Here is an 11,501-nt window from a genome sequence, read left to right on the forward strand (position 1 = left end):
GACTGCCTTCAGCTCAGGTCATGATCCTGGAGTCCCAGGATCAAGTCCCCACATCAGGCTCCCTGCTCAGCAGGGAGTCTGCTTCTCCCTCTCCCCTCTCATGCTCTCTCTCTCTCAAATAAATAAATAAAATCTTTAAAAATTTTTTTAAAAAATAAAGTGGGATCTTCTGAGTAATGAGCTTGACCCCACGGTGGGAGGAGTTAGGCACAGGCTGGATACTCTCAGGGATAGTGCAGTAAGACTTGGTAGAATGACTGGGATGTTGACTCAATTTATTCATTCAGCAAGTACTTACCAAGTGCTGGACACAGCGCCAGGCTCTATGTTGAGTAGCAAAGGGCCTGCCCAGATGAATTAGGGAGGTCTCTGTTATGGAGATTATGGAGATGCTCACAGTCTGGTGGAGGACAGACAAGGACACTACTCGTTACACCCCCAATGTGCTAAATTCTGTCACGGAGTTGGAACAAAGGGCTCTGAGGCAGAGGATTGTGGGATTGACCCTGCCTGAGGGGGCTGCGGGCTCACAGAGCCGGATGGACTTAAGTGGTTATGTATCTCCAAGGCTGAGGAGTGGGATTAGATGCCCAAAAAGGGGAGTGGGCTGTCCATGGCAGCTCCAAGCTGAGGAATCATCAGGTCCACAGGCAGGACGCTTGAAAGGGGCAGCTTTCTGAGAGCAGTAAATACTTTGGAGTGGCTTAAGCTTTGAGGTTTAGGATGGGGGGAAGGGAGCAATGAGTGTCTAGGCACAGCAGGCAGCAGGTGACAGGCGGTGAGACCTGAGAGACCGGGCAGGAGGGCCAAGGGCAGTTTCAAAGTAGGAGAGCAGTATGATTAGATCTAAGTTTTAGTGAGATAACCAGATGGTCTCTAATGTCTCCTCTCTTCCCTGAGACTTCATGGTAAGTGCCAAAAGTGTGGTACAGGAAGTTAGGGGCAGGGTGCCAAGGTTCAAGCAAGGACCCTACCCTCCTGCCCCCTACACTCCATCCCCTCGGGGATCTGGGAGAAGCAAGAGAGAATAAAAATGTTGGGTCTTCCTGGGGCGCCTGGGTGGCTCAGTCGGTTGAGCCTCTGACTCTTGATTTCCGCTCAGGTCATGATCTCCGGATGGTGGGATCCAGCCCCTCCCTGGGCTCCGAGCTCAGCACGGAGTCGGCTTGAGATTCTCTCTCTCCCTCTCCCTCTGCTCCTCCCCCTGCTCTCTCGCTCCCTCTCAAATAAATATCTTTTTAAAAAAATGTTGGTTCTTCCCATCTTGTAGTATGGGCAGGTTGGCTGGCTCAAGGGAACTCGGAAAAAGGGACAGACAAGATATGTTTCAGAATTAATATTAAATACCTATTAAATATATTCTACTGATCATGCAATCTTGTGTACGTGGGACTTCAAGTAGCCTCACTTGGCCCTGTCCTCGAAGGAAGGGACCACGTCCAGCTCATCTTGCATTTCCAGCCGCCAACACTGTGTCGCGCGCCCCGGAGGCGCTCGGCGAATACTGGTTGGGGCGGGGGCTGGAAACGAGAGGGAGAAAATTGCCCAAGCCTCGGCCCTATGACCTCCCACCAGCAGGTGGCAAGATAGAATCCCGGTGCGCCGGGAAAGGGCGGAACTGGGCGGGGCGCTTGAGGCTCCGGCGCGCGCAGCCTCCGACCCTTTTTTCTCGGGGACCGGAAGGAGGTGGTTCTCTTTTCGTGCTTAGCGCAGCCATGGTAAGGAGGCTTGCTCGCTAGCTCTCGGGGCCCATCAGCTTCCATCCTCCCAGGGCTGGGGCTCCCCGGGGCTCCGGGGTTCCCGCATGGGGTGGCCGGGCGCAGGCGAAGGCACTGCAGCCTGCGGGTTGGCCCAGGCGGGCTCCAGGGCGAGGGCGAACGGCGGCCCCGGAGCAAGGGAGGGGGGGGAATCGGTGCTGCAGGCGGGAAGGCCTCGGTTTCTGGCCCGGCCACGCCCGGCCACGCGTCCCATGACCCGAAGGGGAACGGCTTCCTCCGGCCGGAGCGGCGGGCGGGCAGACGATGGGCCCCGGGGCGCGTGCGTGCCGTGTACGCTGGGCCAAGAAGCGTTCCCTTCGTCGCTGTCTTTTTTTTTTTTTTTTTTTTGATTTTGCATTTTGTTTGTTTGTTTGTTGGCACGGCCCGACTTGTAGTGTGGCCGGTAAGCATGTGTAGACAGCGTTAAAATGCTTCCGCATTTTAAACTGAAAGCGGCTCTCAGCGTGTGGCCTTAGAGTACGAGGGAACAGCGCCTGGCACGTGGTTTTGCTGTGAGGGCAGGTGAATCTCGCAGCAGACACTTTGTAACGAGGTGGTGAAGTTGGGAGAAACTTTTCTATGTAACTGATTAACCAGTAGCCGCACAGATTGGGCTCTTGCCCGTTTCTGGTGCTGGCTCGTCCCGGTGCCCCAAGATCCAACCCCCGGCCATTTCGGCAGACTAGTTTCTTAGGGAAAAACCGCCTCGAGAAGCGGACACGCTTTTAAGCGGTAACTTTTTGAAAATACTTCGAACAGTCCTCGAAGACGGTAATTAGTGATCTCTGTCCAGTGGAGGGGGGTGGTTGTAGTCGTCGGAGCATATAGTATTTGTTAGATAACTGTATGCGTTTGTCACCGCCCCACACTTTTTAACGCTGTACACGTTTTGCTGGAGAGGAAACGGAGAGTCCGTTCTTTGAAGAAGTTGATAGAATTCCTAAGCTGTTCTTGAAACAACTTGTAACCGGTTTAACAGCAACGAAATCTAAAACCCTGAAATTCTCCTTCAGGCTCGTGGTCCCAAGAAGCATCTGAAGCGTGTAGCAGCTCCAAAGCATTGGATGCTGGATAAACTGACTGGTGTGTTTGTAAGTATCCTATTGTGAGCATACGTTATAAGTTGTAAGTACCTTACGGGACACGTTCAGGCGACCTATTTTATACTCGTTTATGTACCAGACATGCCTGATTGCTGTATCCATAAGTTACTTGGGCACAGGGCTATGGGAAGAGGGTTCTTGTCTTCCTCTGCTTTTGAAGGCCTTGTGCTACCTAGCTGCACCCCACCTCGCTCTTAACAGCTCTGTCTCGTTTATTCCACATACCGTATGGTACACTTAGATGGACTCCGAACTGAAATTTTCCTAACGCGCCTGGACCTCTGAAAGGGGAAAATGCTATAAAGCTTTCTGGTCTGGAATAGTTTTACAAGTTTTGACCACCTCTTGTTTACCCAGATTCGGGGGCTGATGGACAGTCTGGTGTCTAGTTAATGGATCTCAGGACGCAGGAAGTGGGCTTGCGTGAATTCCAACATTAGTTCAAGCTATTTTTTGTTTTAATCATCTTAACAGGCCCCTCGCCCATCTACTGGTCCCCATAAGCTGAGGGAATGTCTCCCTCTCATCATTTTCCTAAGGAACAGACTTAAGTATGCCCTAACAGGAGATGAAGTAAAGAAAATCTGTATGCAGCGTTTTATTAAGATTGATGGCAAGGTCCGAACTGATATAACCTACCCTGCTGGTTTTATGGGTAAGTGGTTAGTGGTGGGCAATCAGTGCTGGCTCCTTTGGGTTTTGTCTTCCTCTCCAAAATGGTGGTCCTATTGAATATTGGTGGGTTTTTTAATCAGTCGCAGAAGTAAAGCATGACCGTCCCCTTCAGTTTCTTTACTAACCTAGTATAGGGCTATAAATAATATGAATCATTTCTCAAAACCGAATTTCAATTCACTTTAAGTTTTACATGTCATAAAAACAGGGTTTTGAAACATTAAAAGATTAGCTAGCTGTCATAAGTCTTAGGAGCTCCTGTTGGTATTTGAAACGGGAAGCATAGGGTATTTTTTTTTTTCCCCTGGTGGCGTGGTTGTTACTCAGCATGGGGTAGTGGGGCTGTATAGTGACCCTAGTTACTGTTTTGATGTCAGATGTCATCAGCATCGACAAGACCGGGGAGAATTTCCGTCTGATCTATGACACAAAGGGTCGCTTTGCGGTTCATCGGATTACACCTGAGGAGGCCAAGGTGAGTGTTCAAACAGGCTGGGTCTTCATTAGGGAAGTTACTTCGTTCTGAGAACCTGGAGTGAGTGGGCTGATGCATTGGAGCGAAGTCGGTAGGTTAAGATTAGTTAACAGTCTTATACCTGGAAATAGCCAGGTAACGGTTTGGTGGGGTTCTACTGTGTGTGCGATTTTATGTCATGTTATTAAAAGTCCTACTAATAGGGGCGTCTGGGTGGTTCAGTAGGTTAAGCGTCTGCCTTCGGCTCAGGTCATGATCCCCGGGGTCCTGGGATAAGGGCCGTGTCGGCGGGGAGTCTGCTTTTCCCTCCCTCCCCCCCTCCCTCTCTCTCTCTCTCTCTCTCTCTCTCTCTCTCTCTCTCTCACACACACACACACCCCCAAATAAATAAATAAATCTTAAAAAAAAAAAAAAAAAGTCCTAATAGTGGCATCACAGTTCGTTGCTGGATATCTAATAATTGATCCCCATTTGAAGTTAACACCTTGTTTTATGGCAGAAAAAAATTCTAGTTTAACAGTGGCTTGCCCGTTGTCTTTTAGAGGCAAGGAGAGTGGTTTCTAGGAACATTTATTAGTGCCTGAAGTATGGGTCCTTTAAGTATAAGGGACCAGTAAACCAGTACTAGTCCAATCTGATTGGCCCTTTGCCATGTCTCCATTTGTGGCTCTAGCTTTACTCTGGGGGAAGGGAAAGGTGTTAATGGAGGAGACTGGTCATCCTTGGGGCCTTTGTTTGAGATAGTTCCAAAAAAAAAAAAAAGATTACAGACATTGATTATTTAATCCAGTTTGTTGTAGTGGTTTTACACAAAAGTTTAAGGCCCCTTGAATTATTGGCTATAAATGAAGGTTAATTCAATTGGGTGATTCAGCTCCTAATTTCCTTAGCTGCCTTGTTATCAGCAGGCCGGAGGGCATGTCCAATGGCATCAAGGTGATTTGATTTACTTCGGGGAGGTCAGGGAGTGAAAGTCCAAGGTTGAAATGCTTTGTGTGAAATGTTTGTTGATTGGGGAACTGGTAATGCAATTGCAATTTGTGGGACAAAAGTCAGTTGTGTGGTAGGAGCCGCTAAGAGGCACTTGGTAGGGGGCTGACGCGGGTAGGTTGGACGAATTCGGCGGACTTGTGAGGCTGAAACAGCCTCGGGAAAGAATGGTGATCAGTCCACTTACTGATGGAGTCCCCTGTTGTGGGATTTGGAGGTTGTAAAGCCTTCAATCCCTTGGACTTGAACGTGGGGGGTGGGGGTGTGGTACCAGGAAAACCCCTAACAGGAAGACTACCCTGGAGAGGAACAGCATAAGAGAAATTGATGGAGGGTGGGAAGTAAAGTCAGGACGCCGTTCGGTAGTTTGGGAAACGAGCAGTTCCTATGTAGAGCTGTTGCCTTTAGCTAAGTGCGTTTTTAACGCAGTGACTTGTGGTTCCGAAGTTAACGGTTTCATACATTCTGGAGCGGGGTGCATGTGAGCTAAACTAAACGCGGCTAACTTGTGTTTCCAGTATAAGTTGTGCAAAGTGAGAAAGATATTTGTGGGGACAAAAGGAATCCCTCATCTGGTGACTCATGATGCTCGCACCATCCGCTACCCTGATCCCCTCATCAAGGTGAATGACACCATTCAGATTGATTTGGAGACTGGAAAGATTACTGATTTCATCAAGTTTGATACTGGTAAGCAGTCTCAGTGCTGCCTGGGCGTTCGCTTTGTTTCTGGGCACTTTCTTTAAAGCCCGGTTGTTCTTTGCTTCTCTCTCTCTCTCTCTCTCTCTCTCTCTCGAATGTAATCAAGCATTAGGACTTGTACTGGGCCTGGGTACAGAGTTTGGTTTTGTCTTGAGCCCTCTTAAGTGATTCTTATGTGCACCTAATTAGCAACCAGAGCTAGAGGTCTTTTGATGTAGTAAGGGATCGGGAAGGGGGCAACTCAAGTGACATTTGAAGAAATGGGCAGGGAATGTGTAAAACTTACGTTGTGTCATTTCGGCATGGCTTTGTGAGGGTAGTAAGGAAGGGTTAGAGATGGGGATGTATTCTGAACGGGGGCTGGGAGGAGTGGCTTTGCGGAGGTGTGAGGGGTTGAACAGGTTTCTCTTGGGTGGAGGGTAGAAACAAACACCTAGGTGTAGTACAGTATGTTCATTTCCAGAGGCCCAAATGCTCAGAATATTCTGGGTGGGTCTTTAGGTGTGAGGGGGAGGGGTGGGGCAAATCCTAAGAGAGCCCTCAGCGTCCTTGCTTGGCTAACCTATCCATAGCAGTAAATTCAAATGGGAAAAATGACTGATCCGGTTTAGGCCTATGTCTTGTCATTCATCACGTCGGGTTGTGAGTTGCCATGGTGCCTGGCTCTGAGCAGATTGTTTCTTCTCCCTAGGTAATCTGTGTATGGTGACTGGGGGTGCCAACCTGGGAAGAATTGGTGTGATCACCAACAGAGAGAGACACCCTGGCTCGTTTGATGTGGTTCACGTGAAAGATGCCAATGGCAACAGCTTTGCCACCCGACTCTCCAACATTTTTGTTATTGGCAAAGTAAGTCTGGGTGTGCCTTCCCTAATCCAGGGAAACCCATGGGCGCAGGTACTGTTGGGAGCGCGGCGTCCGGCTGGCTCTTCTGATCATAGTGTAAAGCCTCTTCTGAGATAGGGCTCACACACAGCGGGGCCAGGGCAAACCTGGGCTCCTGCAGTATCACAGAATCCCCAGGAGGGACCTGATCACCTTGCTTGGTGAAAAGTGCCAGTAATGGGGCGCCTGGGTGGCTCAGTTGGTTCAGCGACTGCCTTCGGCTCAGCTCATGATCCTGGAGTCCGGGATCGAGCCCCGCATCGGGCTCCCTGCTCAGCGGGGCGTCTGCTTCTCCCTCTGACCCTCCCCCCTCTCATGTGCGCTCTCTCATTCTCTCTCAAATAAATAAATAAAATCTTTTTTAAAAAAAAGAAAGAAAAGTGCCAGTAATGGAGTGAACATGCCTCATTTGGACTTAGGTTCTTCGATTTGCACCTGTGGGGTTGGGGGCGGGGCTAGTAGTCAGCCTTGGACGCTGCTTCCATAATTGCAGGTCATTAACTACGAAGGGTGTTACAGTTTGCATCTAATGTATGGGCAGCACGTTTAATAGGGTGACCCCGGCGGCCCAAGCAGTAAATATTTCTGCTAAACTGGCATCTAAATGTCTTAAGACTGGCTGGCTGTTGCTAAACGCGCTCAGGCCTCTTGTTTCTTTTTTTTTTTTTAAGATTTTATTTATTTATTTGAGAGAGAGCACATGGGGGGAGGGTCAGAGGGAGAAGCAGACCCCCTGCTGAGCAGGGAGCCCGATGCGGGACTCGATCCAGGGACTCCAGGATCATGAGCTGAGCCGAAGGCAGTCGCTTAACCAACTGAGCCACCCGGGTGCTCCAGGCCTCTTGTTTCTTTAAGGGAGATTATAGATGCCGCGTGTGCCAAGCTGCCAATGGGAGTTAGCTTGTGGTGGGTTGTAATGCTGCTCGTTTTCTCCCGCAGGGCAACAAACCGTGGATTTCTCTTCCCCGTGGAAAGGGTATCCGACTCACCATTGCTGAAGAGAGAGACAAGAGACTGGCAGCCAAACAGAGCAGCGGGTAAAATGGTCCCTGGGTGACGTGATTGGAAGACTTTGTACTTAATTAAAGGTCCTATGGCGCTATAAATTGTCTCTTTGGTGTTTGTTGTGGCCTGCGTTGGGGTTTTGTGTTCATTTACAGTTGCCTACTCTTTGACTTAGACCGTGAAAAGGAGGCCGACCCCTCGGGCAGGCTTAGGCGCTCTGTGATGTAGGGCTTCCTGTGTCTTTTTTTAGACTGGACTCTGGGTGGTGGGAGGGAGAACACACCAGACTTGACAAAGGAGGAGCAGCAGCTAACCCAGGAGCGGAGAGAGCCGGGCGGCCCAGAGTTTTGGCCAAGAACTCCTCTGTCCTATTGACTCTTCTTCACTTAAAGAGCAAAAATCCAGTGCCCTCCTTCCTCCGGTCTTCATTGCACTGGCTCATCTGTTTTTCCCATTCTTGCCCAGCTTGATCTCACCCAGAGTGGAAATCTCCGGCTGTGGACATGGTCATAAATGTCTGGGCTCTTGATAGTACAAAGCTGCGCACTTCCTCGGACTTACTGTCTCCAGCTGCCACCGCCATGCGCACCTCCATTCCTCGGGGGACTGCAGAACAAAACCCTTGTAGAAAGGCAACTTGTTCCTGCTTCCTGGAGTGTGTAGGTTCATGTCAGGCTTGCCCACCAATCTTTTTTAAGATTAAATTTTAGGGAGGGGGGAGGGGCAGAGGGAGAGAAAGAATCACCAGCAGACCCCGCTGAGCATGGAGCCCAGTACCTGGCTCAATCTCATGACCCTGGGATCATGACATGCCAAAACCAAAGAGTCAGTTGCTCCACCAACTGAACCATCCAGGTGCCCCTTGCCCACCGATCTTAAGATTTATTTTATTAGAGGTGGGACAGGAGGAAGAATTCTCAAGCAGAGGCCCTGCTGAGCGCAGAGCCTGCCCTGGGGCTCTGTCCCAGGACCCTGAGATCATGAACCTGAGCCAAAATCAAGAGGCTTAACCAATTGAGCCACCCAGGTGCCCTGCCCACCAGTCTTCATGACTGTTTCACTTGCTACAAGGGTCAGCTCTCTTGTTCCTGTTCTCCTATAAGACATGTCTTCTCAAAACAAAAACCACCTTTAGCTCCTATAGCAGGGCTGATCAACCTTTATGCTATTGGTCCAGGTAACCTGTGGGTGGCTGTCCTGTGTATTGTGGGATGTTAGACCGCATCCCTGGCCTCTGACCACTACATGTGAGAGCGTGCCTTCCCGTTCTGCCCAGTTGTGATCCCAAAATGACTCCAGACGTAGCCAGATCCTTCTTGGGGAGCAAAATTGCCTTGTGTTAAGAACCAGTATCCTACAGGGGCGCATGGGTGGCTCAGTCATTAGACGTCTGCCTTCGGCTCAGGTCATGATCCCAGGGGCCAGGCTCCCTGCTCAGCGGGAAGCCTGCTTCTCCCTCTCCCACTCCCCTTGCTTGTGTTCCCTCTCACTGTGTCTCTATCAAATAAATAAAAAATTAAAAAAAAAAAAAACCACTATCCTACAGATCCTTCTGTGTCTCACCACTTTTATTTAACATCCTGTTGCAGAGACCATTCAAGCTTACTAAATGATCCCACCATGACAGGTTTGGGGGTCAAAAACCGTTTTGGACATCTTTATCTGAGGCATGATGAGCCCGGGGAAGGTCACTTTGCATGTTTAACTGGGCACGGGATGGTCCTCCCTGGTGCCCAGGTCTGTGGTCCGACAGAGAAGGAGGCCTGCTGAACATGTGGCTTGCAGTGTCGTACCCCCCACCCCAACTCCCTGCCTTCGGGGGCTGGATCCTGGGCCTGGAGTCGGGAGCCACAGAGCGCTGATCTTGTCAATGGAGCAAGGCGCGAACTAAGCACTCAGCTAAAAGAGGGTTGGCCTAGGAGCCTCCCAAGTCAATTTGGCCCCACAAGGCTTCTCTGCCTTTCATACTGCAGACTCCAAAGCCCCACTGGCTGGGGCTTGAGAGCAGTAGAACCTGGGGCCTCCGGACCTCAGCTTAAGCAGGAGAAAGGGAATTTCTGCAAGGACAGGGTCCAACTAAAGCACGTCGGACAGGGATGTGAAAGTGGGCTTGCCAGACATGTTGCTTCATCGTGGTTCTCTTATCAAGAGTGGAGCTCAGCCAGATAGGCCGTTCTGATGAGCCAGGCCAGAAGTAATCTTAAGGTGCCCTTGAAAAATAGGCCAGTGCGACAGCAAAAGGCCCACGGGCAGGAGTCCCTAAATACTGGTGGATTCTCTCGCCGCGCCCCCCTCCTCGCTCAGCAGATGATGGAAATGACTCGAATTTTAGCTAAGGAACCAAAGCAAATGGGAATGGGAGGCCTCCCAGTTGGTTCTTTCCACACGTTAAGTGGTTTCCTAGCTGCCTCATCGGCCAGCCGTCCTGCACAACGGGGGACTTGGGGTGTTTGGTGGCAGTCTCCTTACATCACCAGGAATTTTTAAACGCTTTTTTTTTATGCTTCTACATACAAGTTCTTTTTTTTTTTGCAGGTTTTTAATTCCAGTTAACATGAGTTACGAGAGTTATATTAGTTTCAGGTTATACAATATAGTGATTCAACAATTCCACACACCACATCTTTATCCATTCATCAATCGACGAACACTTGGGCTGCTTCCGTGTCTTGGCCATTGTAAATAATCCTGCTATAAGCCTAGGGCTGCATGTATCCCTTTGAATTAGTGTTTTTGTATTTTTTGGGTAAAGACCCAATAGTTCGATTGCTAGATTGTAGGGTAGTTCTATTTTTTTTAAAGATTTTATTTATTTATTTGACAGAGAGAGAGGGAACACAAGCAGGGGGAGTGGGAGAGGGAGAAGCAGACTCCCGGCTGAGCAGGGAGCCCGGTGCGGGGCTCGATCCCAGGACCCTGGGACCATGACCTGAGCTGAAGGCAGACATGCAACTGACCGAGCCACCCAGGTGCCCCAGGGTAGTTCTATTTTTAATTTTTTGAGGAACCTCCTTACTGTTTTCCAGAGTGGCTGCACCAGCTTGCATTCCCACCCACAGTGCACGAGGCTTCCTTTTTCATCACAGCCTCACCAACACCTGTTGTTTCCTGTGTTGTTGATTTTAGCCATTCTGACAGGTGTGAGGTGATAGCTCACTGTAGTTTTGATTTCTATTTCCGTGATGGTGAGCGATGGTGAGTGATGATGAACATCTTTTCATGTATCTATTGGCCATCTGGATGTCTTTGTGGAGAAATGTCTGTTCGTGTCTTCTGCCCATTTTTTAATCGGATTATTTGTTTTTTGGGTGTTGAGTTGTGTAAGTTCTTTATCCAAAATACTAGCCCTTTATTGGATATGTCATTTGCAAATATCTCCCTTTCCGTAGGTTGTCTTTTAGTTTCGCTGATTGTTTTCTTCACTGTGCTTAAGTAAACAACATTTTAAATGCATTTTGTTTTTTATTTGTTAAACTAACACAGGAATTTTTTTAGTAGCAACTAGCCCTAACGTGAGGAAGATTTCCATCCTCACAACAAGGTCGTATGGGTGTCGCCAAAGCAGCCTGCGTATCATCAGACTGAGCTACAGGCTTCCAAATAAAGTGGCTGGTGTCTCTGTAGGGCTTTCTAAGACTTCCAGTTTGATTCATAAAATCTTAGAGCTGGAGGGAACTTTAGAGATCATTTCAACAGGGAGGCAGACAAATGGTTATTGAGATGAAACTGACTGAAGCAAACAGACCTTTACTGGGTTTGGCTTACTTCCCTTGTGCCTTCAGTGGGCTGGGCCTCATGTTCCAGTCAGAGAGCCCAATGCGGGGCTCGATCCCAGGACCCCGGGATCCTGACCTCAGCCAAAGGCAGACGCTTAACTGACTGAGCCACCCAGGCGCCCCAAAAGTCATC

The 11,501-nt window shown here is 49.4% G+C and overlaps 1 protein-coding gene across 1 annotated transcript; it reads left to right on the forward strand.

The window, feature by feature from the left end:
• Nucleotides 1-1,653: 1,653 nt before the first annotated feature.
• Nucleotides 1,654-7,693, forward strand: RPS4X (ribosomal protein S4 X-linked). The gene is made up of 7 exons (XM_036087372.2): nt 1,654-1,718; nt 2,771-2,848; nt 3,335-3,515; nt 3,913-4,010; nt 5,519-5,690; nt 6,394-6,551; nt 7,527-7,693. The coding sequence occupies exons 1-7, from the start codon at nt 1,716-1,718 to the stop codon at nt 7,626-7,628; spliced, it is 792 nt and encodes a 263-aa protein (XP_035943265.1). The 5' UTR covers nt 1,654-1,715; the 3' UTR covers nt 7,629-7,693.
• Nucleotides 7,694-11,501: the final 3,808 nt, after the last annotated feature.

The sequence above is a fragment of the Halichoerus grypus genome, chromosome X (genome assembly GCF_964656455.1).
Source record: "Halichoerus grypus chromosome X, mHalGry1.hap1.1, whole genome shotgun sequence".
NCBI lineage: Eukaryota > Metazoa > Chordata > Mammalia > Carnivora > Phocidae > Halichoerus > Halichoerus grypus.